Below are 16,717 nucleotides of genomic sequence, written 5' to 3'. Positions count from 1 at the left end.
ATCTCCCAAAGAAACTGATGGCCTGCTTTGGAGAAGGATGTCTCGGATTACGTCCAAGCTTGAATGATTTGTGCTCGGGACAAGTCACCTCGCCAGAAGCCTGCTGGTCTCCTCTTGACCCTCCCTATTCCTGAGGCTCCGTGGTCTCACATCGCCATGGACTTTGTTACCAAACTCCCCTCCTCCCATGGAATGATGTTTGGGTCGTAGTAGACCGCTTGTCGAAGATGGCCCACTTCGTACTTCTACCTGGTCTTCCGTCTGTGCCAGTGTTGGCCAAACAATTTTCCAGCATATTTTCCGCCTCCACGGTCTTCCCAAGCACATTGCCTCAGACCGTGGGGTACAATTTGTCTCTAAATTTTGGAGAGCTCTATGTGGACAGCTAGGGGTCAAGTTGGACTTCTCATCTTCCCACCATCCTCAGTCCAATGGCCAGGTGGAACGGGTGAATCAAATTTTGGGAGACTATCTACGCCACTTCGTCTCCTCTTGCCACAATGACTGGTCTGATCTGCTTCCCTGGGCAGAATTTTCCTATAATTACAAGCACTCCTCTGCCTCTAACATCTAACTCCTCTGTCTCCATTTTTTGTAGTTTTTGGTCGCCAGCCTCTTCCACCTCTGCCGCTGACATCCTCTTCTCCCGTACCTGCAGTTGACGACTGTCACGATCCCGGCTGGTAGGAGGTGGATCCTCTGTGCCAGAGAGGGATTGGCGAGACCGTGCTAGTGGACCGGTTCTAAGTCACTACTGGTTTTCACCAGAGCCCGCCGCAAAGCGGGATGGTCTTGCTGCGGCGGTAGTGACCAGGTCGTATCCACTAGCAACGGCTCAACCTCTCTGACTGCTGAAGATAGGCGCGGTACAAGGGAGTAGGCAGAAGCAAGGTCGGACGTAGCAGAAGGTCGGGGCAGGCAGCAAGGATCGTAGTCAGGGGCAACGGCAGGAGGTCAGGAACACGGGCTAGGAACAAACAAGGGAACGCTTTCACTAGGCACAAGGGCATCAAGATCCGGCAAGGGAGTGCAGGGGAAGTGAGGTATAAGTAGGGAGTGCACAGGTGGAAACTAATCAAGGTAATTAGGAAGATTGGACCAGGCACCATCATAGGTGCACTGGCCCTTTAAATCGCAGAGACCCGGCGCGCGCGCGCCCTAGGGAGCGGGGCCGCGCGCGCCGGGACAGGACCGACGGAGAGCGAGTCAGGTACGGGGACCGGGGTGCGCATCGCGAGCGGGCGCCACCCGCATCGCGAATCGCATCCCGGCTGGAGGCGGTACCGCAGTGCACCCGGTCAGGAGATCTGACCGGGGCGCTGCAGCAACGAGGATGAGGCGAGCGCTCCGGGGAGGAACGGGGACCCGGAGCGCTCGGCGTAACAGTACCCCCCCCCTTGGGTCTCCCCCTCTTCTTGGGTCCAAAGAACCTGAGGAACAAAAACTCAACTCTTTCGTGAAGAGGTCCGATGCACATTAGGAGGGGTTCCGTGCGGTAACGCACGGCACAGTCCAAACTTTCATTGTTAACACAATTGCTGTAGAGGGGTCTGGCGAGACTGGTCACAGGGACGTTGAACCTGTTGATAAGAGAGGCCAAAAAAAAATTTCCTGCAGATCCGGAATCCAAGAAGGCCATAGTAGAGAGGGAGAAGGCAGAGGCAGATATCCGCACAGGCACAGTAAGGCGTGGAGAAGCAGAGTTGACATCAAGAACTGTGTCACCTTTGTGCGGAGTCAGCGTACGTCTTTCCAGGCGGGGAGGACGGATAGGACAATCCTTCAGGAAGTGTTCGGTACTGGCATAGTACAGGCAAAGATTCTCCATGCGGCGTCGTGACCTCTCTTGAGGTGTCAAGCGAGACCGGTCAACTTGCATAGCCTCCACGGCGGGAGGCACAGGAACGGTTTGCAGAGGACCAGAGGAGAGAGGAGCCGGGGAGAAAAAACGCCTTGTGCGAACAAAGTCCATATCCAGGTGGAGCTCCAGACGCCATCCGGAAAAACGCATGTCAATGCGAGTGGCAAGATGAATGAGTTCATGTAGGTTAGCAGGAGTTTCTCGTGCGGCCAGAACATCTTTAATGTTGCTGGATAGGCCTTTTTTAAAGGTCGCGCAGAGAGCCTCACTATTCCAGGACAACTCGGAAGCAAGAGCACGGAACTGAATGGCGTATTCGCCAACGGAAGAAACACCCTGGGCCAGGTTCAGCAGGGCAGTCTCGGCAGAAGAAGCTCGGGCAGGCTCCTCGAAGACACCACGGGCCTCAGCGAAGAAGGACTGGACTGTGGCTGTGGCAGGATCATTGCGGTCCCAGAGTGGTGTGGCCCCAGACAAGGCCTTTCCAGAAAGGAGACCACGGCAGAGTCCAGAGTCCTCATCAAATTTGTCCGGCAGGGACAAGCAGGGGTTAGGAGCGGCCGGTTGCTGCGGAGGAGTTGCAGGAGCCGGCGGAGGAGATGGTTGTTGTAGCTGCTGTGTCTGTGGCAGCAGCTGCTGTATCTGTGACTGAAGTTGCAGTGTCACGGTGGTCAAGTATGCCAGCTGGTGATTTCGCTGGGCAATCCGTTGGGCTTGCTGGGCAATCTGTTGGGCTTGCTGGGCAATCACCGTGGTGAGGTCGGCGACAACTGGCAGAGGAACTTCAGCGGGATCCATGGCCGGATCTACTGTCACGATCCCGGCTGGTAGGAGGTGGATCCTCTGTGCCAGAGAGGGATTGGCGAGACCGTGCTAGTGGACCGGTTCTAAGTCACTACTGGTTTTCACCAGAGCCCGCCGCAAAGCGGGATGGTCTTGCTGCGGCGGTAGTGACCAGGTCGTATCCACTAGCAACGGCTCAACCTCTCTGACTGCTGAAGATAGGCGCGGTACAAGGGAGTAGGCAGAAGCAAGGTCGGACGTAGCAGAAGGTCGGGGCAGGCAGCAAGGATCGTAGTCAGGGGCAACGGCAGGAGGTCAGGAACACGGGCTAGGAACAAACAAGGGAACGCTTTCACTAGGCACAAGGGCATCAAGATCCGGCAAGGGAGTGCAGGGGAAGTGAGGTATAAGTAGGGAGTGCACAGGTGGAAACTAATCAAGGTAATTAGGAAGATTGGACCAGGCACCATCATAGGTGCACTGGCCCTTTAAATCGCAGAGACCCGGCGCGCGCGCGCCCTAGGGAGCGGGGCCGCGCGCGCCGGGACAGGACCGACGGAGAGCGAGTCAGGTACGGGGACCGGGGTGCGCATCGCGAGCGGGCGCCACCCGCATCGCGAATCGCATCCCGGCTGGAGGCGGTACCGCAGTGCACCCGGTCAGGAGATCTGACCGGGGCGCTGCAGCAACGAGGATGAGGCGAGCGCTCCGGGGAGGAACGGGGACCCGGAGCGCTCGGCGTAACAACGACCTTGTCCGGGATTTCTCTTCTATCTGGCGAGAGATCCACACCGCTCTCCTCAAAGCCTCTGCCCGCATGAAGTTTCAGGCAGACAAGAAACGCAGAGCTACTCCTGAGTTTTTCCCTGGTCACAAGGTGTGGCTCTCCAAATATATCCGATTTAGGGTCCCAAGCTACTAGTTGGGTCCCCGCTACTTGGGACCCTATAGAATCAAGAAGCGAATCAATACAGTGTCTTATCAACTCCATCTTCCTTCCTCCCTCAGGATTCCTCTTTCCATGTCTCCCTCCTAAAGCCTGCCATCTTCAATCGCTTCTCCCCTAAGGTCTCTACTCCTACCCCTGTGGCCGACACAACGGATGTGTTCTCTGTCATGGAGATTTTGGCGTCCAAGTTCATGCGGGGCAGAATATTTTTTCTGGTCGACTGGGAGGGCTGCGGTCCTGAGGAAAGATCTTGGGAGCCTGAGGAGAATATATTGGACCGCAGCCTTATCCTCAGTTTCCTTGGTACCAAATGAGTGGGAGACCAAAGGGGGGGTACTGTAACGGTGAGCGCTCCGGTCCCCTCCTCTGGACAGGAGCGCTCGCTGTCCCTGCCCAAGTCTCCGGTGTCCCTGCGCGTCCCGGTCACACACGCTGACCGGGAGCGCAGGGTCTCCTCCGTCGGGGATGCGGTTAGCGTGGCGGCCAGTCCCCGCACACGCACCGCACCCCCTAGCTCCGTCCTCCTGCGCTGCCTCTGTCCCCCGGCGCGTGCGGCCCCGCTCCTTAGGGCACGCGCGCGCCGGCTTCATGAAATTTAACCCCTTAAGGACGCAGGACGTAAATGTACGTCCTGGTGAGGTGGTACTTAACGCACCAGGACGTACATTTACGTCCTGTGCATAACCGCGGGCATCGGAGCGATGCCCGTGTCATGCGCGGCTGATCCCGGCTGCTGATCTCGCGGGCGTCCGCCATTAACCCCTCAGGTGCCGGGATCAATACAGATCCCGGCATCTGCGGCAGTGCGCGATTTAAATGAACGATCGGATCGCCCGCAGCGTTGCTGCGGGGATCCGATCATTCATAACGCCGCACGGAGGTCCCCTCTCCTTCCTCCGTCCGGCTCCCGGCGTCTCCTGCTCTGGTCTGTGATCGAGCAGACCAGAGCAGAAGATGACCGATAATACTGATCTGTTCTATGTCCTATACATAGAACAGATCAGTATTAGCAATCATGGTACTGCTATGAATAGTCCCCTATGGGGACTATTCAAGTGTAAAAAAAAAAGTAAAAGTAAAAGTTAAAAAAAAGTGAAAAATCCCCTCCCCCAATAAAAAAGTAAAACGTCCGTTTTTTCCTATTTTACCCCCAAAAAGCGTAAAAAACATTTTTAGAGACATATTTGGTATCGCCGCGTGCGTAAATGTCCGAACTATTAAAATAAAATGTTAATGATCCCGTACGGTGAACGGCGTGAACGAAAAAAAAAAAGTCCAAAATTCCTACTTTTTTAATAAATTTTATTTAAAAAAAAATTATAAAAAATGTATTAAAAGTTTTTTATATGCAAATGTGGTATCAAAAAAAAGTATAGATCATGGCGCAAAAAATGAGCCCCCATACCGCCGCTTATACGGAAAAATAAAAAAGTTAGAGGTCATCAAAATAAAGGGATTATAAACGTACTAATTTGGTTAAAAAGTTTGTGATTTTTTTTAAGCGCAACAATAATATAAAAGTATGTAATAATGGGTATCATTTTAATCGTATTGACCCTCAGAATAAAGAACACACGTCATTTTTACCATAAATTGCACGGCGTGAAAACGAAACCTTCCAAAATTAGCAAAATTGCGTTTTTCGTTTTAATTTCCCCACAAAAATAGTGTTTTTTGGTTGCGCCATACATTTTATGATATAATGAGTGATGTCATTACAAAGGACAACTGGTCGCGCAAAAAACAAGCCCTCATACTAGTCTGTGGATGAAAATATAAAAGAGTTATGATTTTTAGAAGGCGAGGAGGAAAAAATGTAAACGTAAAAATTAAATTGTCTGAGTCCTTAAGGCCAAAATGGGCTGAGTCCTTAAGGGGTTAAAGGGTCAGCGCACCATTGATTGGTGCCTGGCCCTCACTGTTCTATAAAGGTTCCCAGCCCCTTCCTGCCCTCACCGGATCTTTAGTGCCTTGTGCCTAGTGAAAGCGTTCCCATAGTTCTGTGTTTGCCCTTGCCCATTGCTGAGCCGTTCCCCTTGACAACCGCCTTGTGAACCTTTGCTGCCTGCCCTGACCTGTTGCCTGACTATCGCCTGTGAACCTGTGCCACCTGCCCTGACCTTTGCTACATCTGACTACACTTTTGCCTGCTTCTCCTGTACCGCGTCCATCTCAGCAACCAGAGGGGTTGAGTCCCTATCGGGTGGAACAACCTGGGGGCTACCTGCCGCAGCAAGACCCTCCCGCTTTGCGGCGGGCCCTGGTGAAGACCAGTAGCCCCTTAGACTCCGTTCCCCTGGTACGGCCCACGTCATCGCCCCTCTGGTCCAGTGGATCCACCACCTGCCTCCTGACTGGTACTTAACAGCGAGAGAGTTCTGAAGTGGCCAACAATGAGTCCAAATCTAAATCCCATTGAACACCTGTGGAGAGATCTTAAAACTGCTATTGGGAAAAGGCGCCTTCCAATAAAAGAGACCTGGAGCAGTTTGCAAAGTAAGAGTGGTCCAACATTCCGGCTGAGAGGTGTAAGAAGCTTATAAGAAGCGACTGATTTCAGTAATTTTTTTCAAGGGGTGTTCAACCAAATATTAAATAAAGGATGCCAATAATTTTGTCCAGCCCATTTTTGGAGTTTGGTGTGACATTATGTCTAATTTGCATTTTTTTCCTCCCTTTTTTGGTTCAGTTCCAATACACACAAAGGGAATAAACATGTGTATTGCAAAAGATGTGTTACTGCAATCATTTTCTGTGGGAAATACTCTAGAAATTTTCTAGAAAAATTTCAGGGGTGCCAACATTTAGGGCCATGACTGTATGTAGATACACACTACCTGGCACTTTTCGATCACTTTGTGGATGGATGGCACTCTATGGAGGGGTAGACTATGGCTTGCACTGAAACAGGGAATGCTAATGTATGTTATTGAAAATGAAGTTCTGCAGCAGCTATGTATTATAGGGAATTATATGAACCTTACTTTAGATTATTTAGAAAGTCTACTTTATGTAAGTTAAGTTTCATGAACTGTATAAAAGCACTTGACCTTGGGCCTTATGTTTTAATTTTAATCTGCTCATTGCAGATTATCGGCAAAGGATCGGGCTGTACTGAACTTCTATATAATTATATTTATAGTGGCAAAACATTTGGCAGTGTTGTACGGGATGTGTATCTACTAATGTCCATTTGTAGGCAGGGTACATGTTTGCTGTGGATGCTTTTCATTTTGTACTCAAGGATCCCTTTCTCCTTTCTTTTGCAGCCTAGAACAGTCTGAGGAGTCACAATGACCACAGAGGTAGGGGCTGAAACTGAATTAAATCCTGGTGCAGATGGGCCTGCCCAGGATGGAGTACACAATCCTGCACTACTTCCACCTGACACGCCGCAAACCCCTGCTAACAATGTAGACCGCTCAGGATTCAACGAGAATTTAAGGAGAAACACAGATGTAAGTTCGCATTCATATCTGATCTCTTATCTCTCATTTTTAGTAATTACTATTTTTTTTCATAAAATAACCATTAACTATTTACTTTGAACTCCTGTTATTCCTCCTGGAAATGTTGGAATAGATTGATATAATTTAGCTTTTTTCATAGGTTGTATCCTCCACACCAGAGTTTTCCAACCAGGGTGCCTCCAGCTGTTGCAAAACTACAACTCCCAGCATGCCAGGACAGCCGTTGGCAATGCAAAGTAAAGCCCTGGATGGGACTGTGTTTATAATCCCGATTCCGATGCATTTCTGCCCATTACTTCCAGCTCCCGCTATGTGTGTTCCACTCCCACCTACTCCCGTGACATGTGTGTCAAATTAGTCAAATGGGTGTGAACCTAATTTTAATAATTGGAGTGACGGGTGATCAGGTGATTGGTTACGTACAAGAAACAAACCCCCTGACTGTATAATCCCACCCACTTGGTGCCGTATCAAGAAACTGTAAAAAGCTATAACAGTATAATTTTTTGGGGTTGGCCACAGTTTTTTTTTAAAGGGGAGTACCCCTAGACATCTATAGGGGATAAGATGTCTGATCGCAGAGGGTCCGGCTGCTGGGCCCCCTGCGATCTACCGCCCAGCAACCCGGCGTCCTGAATATTTATGTTCAGTTTAGAACATAGGCTTCAGGCTTCCATGTTCGTGACGTCACACCACGCCCCCTCCATTCATGTCTATGGGAGGGGGCGTGATGGCAATCTTATTCCCTATCCTTTGAATAGGGGATAAGATGTCTAGGGGCGGAGTACCGTTTCAGATATTTGAGACATTATTACACAGAGTACATGCACAGACAATTAAATAGACATTTGAAAACTGCTGTCAAACAATTACAGGTTTTAGTCAATGCCCAATGGGTGGAATCCATTTTTGACAAACTAGTAAACAATTGAAATAATTTTTGCAATTTTGTTTAAAAGCCCTATGATGAGGCTACCTAATAGGCAGTGAGTCATAGTCAGACAATGTTGTACTCATGACTACTATTTATGGTTTGTGTTTCCAAGCATAATGTCTCCACATCTTTTTATCGTAAACTCTTGACACTTTTCTGTCTTCTGTTACTGAGTCTACTTTACGTTTTTTTCTTTTTTTTTATGCACTAATTTATAAATATATGTTAAAGGTGTGTGTGTGTGTATATATATATATATATATATATATATATATGTATAGTTTTTGATCAGAGATTCTAACAGTATGCTCATCATCATTGTGAACTTTAGAGTGAAGAGAGGCTTGATGTATCACAAGACAGAACAACACCATCTCATAATCAGAGATCGCCGCAGAGAAATCGAAAACCCAAGAATGCACTTTGTAGGGTGACGCTCCTGGACTCTTCCCACTATGAGTGCGAAGTGGAGGTAAGAAAAAAAATGCAGTCAGTATGGGGTTAAAAAAAAAAGGGAATCAGAGAATTTTAATGACTTTAATGGTTGACGTCTCAGATCAATATTATGCCCGCTCCTTTTTCTGATGGCTTCTTGTGTTTCAGAAACATTCCAGGGGGCAGGTCCTGTTTGATACTGTATGTGCACACCTTAACTTGCTGGAAAAAGATTACTTTGGACTTACATTCTGTGACACCGACAGTCAGAAGGTAATGCTTCTAGAAACCATATCTGATATTGCATCGTAATGAAAAGTCCATCCTTTTTGTGCTCTTAAATGTATGCCAATATCCATATTTTTAATCTTTTATGGATACCCCAAATAACGCTAGCTTAATACTAGGCTGTAAAGCACAATCAAGTGAAAAAACAACAACAAAAAACAACATGTATTCAGAGGTGCTTTAAAATAGAGGCTGCATACAGGCTCTGAGGCTTGTAACAAAATTACTCTAATACAGCGGGTATATAGGTCTTCCTATTATGAGCAATATACTGCTCTCTTGAGACTTATTGGAATTATTTCCACCAAATGGCATGCTTTCCGAATGACAGGATGCACTTAACATCTGGCCATTCTGCATTATGATTATCTTCAGTGTTGACCATTGACCTCATGTACTTGCTGGTTATTAGTCATCAGTTGAGGCAATGTTCATGCTAACAGCTTATTACCTATTCACTGTTTCTTTTTCTTAAAGGGGACATTTGCTTTAAAATCTTGCTTTCAAATGCCCTATTAGGAATATCTAAAATAATAGAGAGGGAGTTTTTCAGGACCTAATCTATTAGAGCAGAAAAATGAGTACAAAGGGCACCACTCACTCTGAAGGACCCGATAGGTTGAAGCATTACATTGAATTGATTTAAATGGAAACAGCAGATTACTTGATTTGGCCATCCACGCTTTTGAATCCCACAAACAAATAAAAAACCTGCATATTTTTGCAAATGTACCAAATGTAGTCACTTTTACATGACATTCATTAAAGTGAAATTAATTGATCTGTTGTGGCTGGTTTTCCAACATACACAAGCATAGGGAGAATATTAGGGTTAAAATCATGGTACAGCTTTCAGTAGCAATAAAAATGCGATCTGTGTATCAACTTATGTCAAGATACTGTTAACAGCAATTGCTTGGTTTCACCAATAAAATCAAACTGCTGTGTGATTCTTCTGTACTAACACTGCCACCTTGGTTTTACAGAATTGGCTGGATCCCTCCAAGGAGATAAAAAAACAGATCAGAAGTGAGTGTAGAAACTCACGCTTGACACTGTCTTCTTCTCAATCTCTCTTTGTCTCTTGGACAACTATCTTACCTTATACAACCATCTTCTTTGTTTATAAAAATGATGTCTCATCCATCTATATACTTTTTTTTCTACTCCTTTTGTTATTCCTCATCCAGTTTACCATGTTTGCCGACTCATCTAACCAGCTCTATGTGTCTCTTAAGGTGGACCCTGGACATTTGGTTTCACGGTGAAATTTTATCCTCCTGATCCGGCTCAACTCACGGAAGACATCACAAGGTGTGAGGAAGGGATTGTGACGATGTGGCAATGACTTTAAAAGAGTAGATACGCCATTTTTTATATTTAGAGTGGTTTACAAAGAGCATTTGCAAAAATACCATTGCCAAAGGGACGGCCTTTTAAACAGGGTGATTACAGGCTGAAGGCCGATTCTGCCCCATGTTAAAGGAACAGCAATCAGCCAAAATATGACAAACCGCTCAATCATCAGCCGATCGCTGGGATTGCGTATGATTAAAAAAATGATTATTAGTTGGCCTCACATCTCCCCATGTAAACATACTGGCCCTCATTTACTAAGAAAATCGGGTTGTAAGTCTATCTTGCTTTCTTACCCGACTGCTTTTTTCCCCTGGTATTTATTATTATGTCGCATCCTGTTTGTCGCACGTGGGTTTTGTTGGTTTTGGTTTCCAACTCCTCTGAGCTGTCGGGAAAAAATCCACAACAATACAACAAATTCGGGTTGGAAACCTTAATAAATACGTGGGAAAGCTCAGAAATGTCGGGTTACGCCCCTTTTTCGGGTTTGGGAGAATCCACATCGGGTCCGTCGGGAAAAAATGTCGCATCGTGTCGCAGACTGGCGCACAATGTCTGCGACATGGCGCAGACAAAGATGCGACAAAAAAACCCGACAAAAGAGGTCGGGTTTAGAATAGTAAATGAGGGCCACTGTATCATGTTCTGCCAACAATATCCCATCCCTTCCCCTTTATATCTCATCCCTTATAGCAGTGGGTCCCAGCTGCTGACATCCGGAATTAGCAGTGAGCCCCGGCAGCCGGTACCCACTGTCTATAAAGCAAATGCAGCGTCTGCGTTCGCTTCAAAGACCGTAAACACATCAGGAAATACATGTATGCCCTGGTGCGTTCAGGACTAGGTGGCCAGGGGGTATGCCCTGTAACATCTACAAATTAAAGGAGTGCTCATCAATTGTACATAGTTTATTAGCAAGTGTCGAAAACCCTATTACTCTCCTTCTTGCTTGACCACTTCTGTCTTTCACTCAAAAACCTGCTTCAAAAATATGCTATGTGTGATGCCATTCTAAGGGAACAATTTGGGGTAAACTAGCCACTGAAATCAATCAAACCTTCTGATATTCTGATATTTGTCAAAGGTTGCCAGCAATGTCAAGTGTGAACAGGTTCGTTAAGTGCCACTCCGGTCTTTGCAATTCATTAGGGTTTATTGACACATTGCAGAACTGTCTTTATTAAGTTTACTTTATAGATATTACAGGCACTATAGGCTTTCAAGAGGCTGCAAACCTCATTCCATGCTGTAGGTGTTAGGTGAATCAACGACCAACATATCAAAGATGAGTGATTTCGAGATGATGCAGGTTCATGAATTCCTAATTTAGATCCATGAGTTCTATTTTGCTGTTAAACAGCATATCCAATTGAAAGCAGGTTGCCTAGCAACACCAGGGATTCCTTTTTTTATTGACTACACTAAACACCTGTAGTGTCTAGAAGCATTGAAGCTATAGACCATAACATTGCATAGAGCTGTTGACATATTGGGAGCTTTATTAGCTTCAGATCAAGTACTCAAAAAGCTCTACATAATATGTTGACACAAATAATAAAGAGAAGAGCAGCAAAATCATGTGTTTCAAAAGATGGAAACATGTATCACTTAACACATAGAAGAGGCTAGCAAAGTATCCTTTACAGACAGAACATGTACATTTTTTATATTGGGGTGTACTGTCCCTGTGTGACAGAGTAATGGAATTTAGGATATACAATTTATCAGGCCCCACTCACATGACATTTTGGGGCTATGTTGCCGGCATACATTGGGATACTGGCAAAAATGTGTTCTGACCTGTACTGCCGCATACCCGCTGTGCACCTGGAAAAAGGGGGTTATATCGGGGGACTCTGTCTGATGTGGGTAGCAGGCCCGCAAGTTCTGTGAGGGATAAGGTTAGGCCAGGCCTCTAGCCTAGGCCCAGGGATACAAAGTGGGACTGGGAGAGACACACATAGTCACTTGCAGAACCGAAGACAATTTACTACAACTTTTGATGACAATGACAAGATGACAATTTCAAAGAAGCAATAATGTTAACAGATCCTACCCGGAAGGCTCAATAATTGACTAACTGCACAACAGACTACCGTAGTTTCATACACAAATTTTAGAGCTACTGCCCCATTAACTCCAGGCCACTCAGCTTAGACCAGTATGCCTGGCAATTCACACTCTCTTGTCTCTGGCCCTAAGTAGGGGGAGTCTTTTACGAAGTTCCTGTATGCAAGCTGAAGAAGTCTCCAGCCCCAGATCTCCTGACCAGGTACAGTCCTGGCTCGTCCTCTCCAGAATCACTTACAGACAGAACAATACGAGTCAGCATGACAGGCACAGAGGTTTGTGACAACCTCAGATGTCACCAAATGTGGTTCTAGGACAGCCACCAGCGCAGCAGTCATCCGTTTCTCTTTTTACAGCACAAGGGTTTAGCCACAATCAAACTGAATTGGTCACGGATTTTGGTATAAATATCGTCACCTCACCCTGTACAGGGAAGTCCAATGCAAGTGCCCAGTGCAACGTCCCAGTGCCATGATGATCACTCAGCTCTTCCATTTTCGGAAGTCCTCTGGGGAATGAATAGGGCAGTGGCCACGCATGTATGGTGCAGCTCCCTTCATGCAGAGGACATTAGTCCTCTGTTCGCAGGATCAGTGAAGGCTCCTGCTGTCGGACCCCCACTGATCAGCTAGTTATCTCCTATTCTGTGAATATGGTCGAACTTTTAATGAGAATACTTAGTCAATACTTTAGTGAGCGGGTTGCCAGATATACTTAATAGACAACAATTCCCCAAAAAACAATCATTAAATGTTTTGGGTATGCCATGGTATATGTCAGAATATTAATTTTGCTAATATCCTGATGTATAAGGGCTCCTTCGCACTGCAGAATCTTTGTTCAGTGATATTCTTGGCAGAAATTCCACATGGAGTGGGCGCCGTCAAAACTAGGACTGTTCTGAAATGTGCTGTCTCAATAGCATTTCAGAGCAAATTCCCCCAAAAGAATGAACATGTTCATTCTTTTGGCACAATCTGGGGTACGAAATTCCGTAGTGTGAATGGTGGATTAGAATCCTGTTGAGAACAATGGTAGGCTGCCTATCATATTGTGAATGAGCCCATAATGGCAACGTGGCCCAAAATGTGATGTGATTGGAGCCTCATTAACCACTTGCATTGTAAATATATATCCCTATATAATCACATATGGCATCAGTTAGCATTAAAGATTATATCTGGGGTGTTATTTTTCTTTCCTATATTGATTTTGATCATAGGAGCATCACATTTTGCAAGAACTCGTATGCGCTTTGATTGTGTATTTGACAGCATGTAAACCTGTTGCTAGGAGACACGAATGACCTCACACACCCTCGCTTGCTTTTATGCTCTGACACATCTATTACTGTGAGCTGCATTTACTTTACAACTAGCTTGGCATTTTGCAGCGCTCCTAGGTTATCTGATTTATATTTTCTACTAATGCAAAATGCCTGTTTGTGCTGGTCAGAGGGAAAGAAAATGTTATTTTATCTGAGATTGGTAGACAAATGTGACAGCAAATAGTTACAAACAAAATCTCCTCATGTATATGTTTGCCTTTAAAGGCATATGTAGCATTGAAGAAGAAGCCAATGCGCCTGCTTCTGAATCCATAAAGAAGGGGAGTTTAGGTTGCTATCCATATAGGTGGAGTGAATCTGAACAGGGATAAGGGCTATACCATTTATAACACAGTGTTTCCCAACCACGGTGAAGGCATGCTGGGAGTTGTAGTTTAAGACACCCTGGTTGGGAAACGCTGCTCTAATAGATGAGAAGGTTAGATAGGGGTGTTGGCTGGGTCAGGCGATGGGATAATGTAGTAGGCTGAACCATCAAATGCAATTACAATGCATTGTACACTGTATACAAAGATTGTGTAGTCACATTGGGGGACACTTACTTAACCATTTACGCCTGTAAACATAGCGCCAAATGGCCAATGCAGATCAAGAATCGGAGTTCGCCATATTTATTATGTGACTTTTAGCATCCGCACATGCCTTTTGTGTCGTCTGCGCCAGAGGGCATGTCTGTTGGGCAAAGGGGGCGTGATTTGCATGGTGATTTGCAGGCGCTCTTCGGGCCGGCTTTCTGAACATTTATGTTCAGACTGCTGGCCTTGAGCGGCTGTGGTCGTGACAACCACAGCCATCATGCCCCCTCCCATAGACATAAATGGAGGGCATGTTGCCCGAAGCCGGCGTTCTGAACATAAATGTTCACAATGCCGGAGTGCTAGCCCGAAGATCACGGGGGGTCCCAGCGGCCAGACCCCTCACAATCAGACATCTTATCCCCCTATGCTTTGGATAGGGGATAAGATGTCTAAGGGCGGAGTACCCCTTTAAGGTTATGAATAAATAATATTTTTTATATTTATATTTTTTCATTATTCAGCAATGCCCAACCTTAATTCCTCTACATCAATTTATTTTTGTGCTCTTTTGCGGCAGGTATTATCTGTGCCTACAGTTGCGTGCTGACATCATCAGTGGGCGTCTACCCTGTTCTTTCGTCACTCATGCCCTGTTGGGGTCTTATACTGTACAAGCTGAGCTTGGCGACTATGACCCTGAGGAAAATCAAGGGAATTATGTTAGTGAACTTCGTTTCTCCCCTAATCAAACAAGAGAGCTGGAAGAAAGAGTCATGGAGCTGCACAAGACATACAGGTAACAGCACTGACATGAGGACACAGTTGGTAACAACCAGGCTATCAATTTAAAGGGTATGTTCATCTTTGAACACAACACTTCACAGTGTATATATATATATATATATATACATATAGCCATAATCTATATTGAAAAATGAATGATATACTTTACTTATATTGTATTGCTAGATATGCTATTCCAGAGCTACTTCACAAATATGCTGGTTACTTCTAGAACAAGTTCCAAGCATGTTGACAGACCTACCCTAACAGCTTACCTGAGCTTCTATAAATATCTGTGCAGATTGTCAGGAATGTTCCTTTTGCCTATAACTTATGGCTGTACAGTACAAAGCTTAAAGCCTTCCACATTTCACCATACAGTACTCTGTGCACACATTAAAGGGTTATCCCAAATGCACAGGACATGTCATAAAGGTTTAACTATAATGCCATTGACCGTACTGGGAGTTGCGCAAAGAGAGTTCTCTCGAGGTGCTATGCTGTTTATGTAGCTCCCATTAAAGTCAATAAAATGTATGAAAAAAAATGTTTAAAACTGACCGCTCAGCTATTTATGACTTTCCAACCACCTCCAGTTGCCACAAGTAGGTCAGAGGGGGCTTGGGTGGCCCTCGATGTTGGGATAGGGGCAGGTCCCAGGGTTGAGACCAGAATCAATCAGATATTTATGGAATTGCTATTATTGGATATGTATATTAGATGAAAATACCTCTTTATTGCAGTATTTCACCCCCTGTGATCTCCTGTACAGGGCCACGGCTCTCCCGTGCAGGAAGCATGTCAGCCACAGCATGACACTGCGGCCGACACGCCCCCTCCATGTATCTCTATTGAAGAGGCAGAGATGCAGCGGTCGGATCCCCCGCGATCAGACAATTATTCCCTATCATGCATATAGGGGATAAGTGTCTAAGACTGCAGTACTCCTTTAAGTAAGAAAATAACTTTGGGGAAATTCAGCTCTGAAGCCTGCATAACTGTGAAAGCGGGTCTGGATTATAAAATTAGGAGTAAATACAGATTAATAAAAGATTGGTAAAGCAAAGTAGGTAAACTTTACATATATGCCCAGATTGTCTTGCAAAGACTTGCAAGTGTCACCAGCCTCCTATGCTAGTGCTGGTGGTGCTTACTGACATGTACATTTAGTACCTTCACTCTAACACTAAATTAGGAGCAATATGTTCTCTGGTGCTGAAGAAACAATAGAAGGGTCAATGTTTAACCATGTTAGGTGAGATGGATGCAGAGAAACTGAAGCTCCTCTAGAAACAATGAACATTTTCTATCTAGCAGTAAAGTTGGAAGTTCTGTACCTTACCCCTGCAGATGTTGTATCATGTGATAGGGGAACACTGCTTCCCATTGTCCACCCTGTGAGACCGCTAAGGATTCAGAATACTGTGATTATCTGCATGAAACAACTAGTGTATTAGAGACTTTCTCTGATACCACCTTGTATAGATAACTTACATTATAACTCAAATTATTTTTATGTTTGTATATTTTTTAACCAGAGGAATGACTCCAGCTGAGGCCGAAATTCATTTTCTAGAAAACGCCAAGAAGTTGTCAATGTATGGAGTAGATTTACACCATGCTAAGGTAATGGGATATGCAGATCATACTAAAGGATTCTTTTATACTTGCAGCATGTATCACATCTTCATGTTCACACAATCAGCAAAGGGTTGTCTAGGATTTCAACAAAGGTGTCTGCTATTGCAGCCCAACCCTATTCAAGTGATTAGGGCTGAGCTGCCATACTGACACAGGCCATGAACCAAAGTGTCACTGTTTCTAGAAACCCTGGACCCCTTTTTCTAATCTTGGGCAATATCTTTAAGGCTGCTTTCACACTATAAAGTTCACGCGTTAATAAACGCCTGTTATAATGT

The 16,717-nt window shown here is 45.6% G+C and overlaps 1 protein-coding gene across 9 annotated transcripts in view; it reads left to right on the top strand.

Annotated features, from left to right (window-relative positions):
* Nucleotides 1-16,717, top strand: part of EPB41L1 (erythrocyte membrane protein band 4.1 like 1) — a 140,290-nt gene that overhangs the window by 80,359 nt on the left and 43,214 nt on the right. For all 9 annotated transcript variants that reach the window (XM_056549949.1, XM_056549951.1, XM_056549948.1 and 6 more), the window contains 7 exons: nucleotides 6,863-7,051; nucleotides 8,329-8,469; nucleotides 8,601-8,705; nucleotides 9,707-9,749; nucleotides 9,959-10,034; nucleotides 14,593-14,811; nucleotides 16,337-16,424. In XM_056549949.1, the coding sequence (XP_056405924.1) occupies nucleotides 6,887-7,051; nucleotides 8,329-8,469; nucleotides 8,601-8,705; nucleotides 9,707-9,749; nucleotides 9,959-10,034; nucleotides 14,593-14,811; nucleotides 16,337-16,424 (837 nt within the window). In that variant the 5' untranslated portion in view covers nucleotides 6,863-6,886. The remainder of the gene's footprint in view (nucleotides 1-6,862; nucleotides 7,052-8,328; nucleotides 8,470-8,600; nucleotides 8,706-9,706; nucleotides 9,750-9,958; nucleotides 10,035-14,592; nucleotides 14,812-16,336; nucleotides 16,425-16,717) is intronic.

Source organism: Hyla sarda, chromosome 13 (assembly GCF_029499605.1).
Source record: "Hyla sarda isolate aHylSar1 chromosome 13, aHylSar1.hap1, whole genome shotgun sequence".
NCBI classification, from domain to species: Eukaryota; Metazoa; Chordata; class Amphibia; order Anura; family Hylidae; genus Hyla; species Hyla sarda.
Note: the sequence above shows the minus strand (reverse complement) of the source record. Positions and strands in the feature narration are given on the sequence as shown.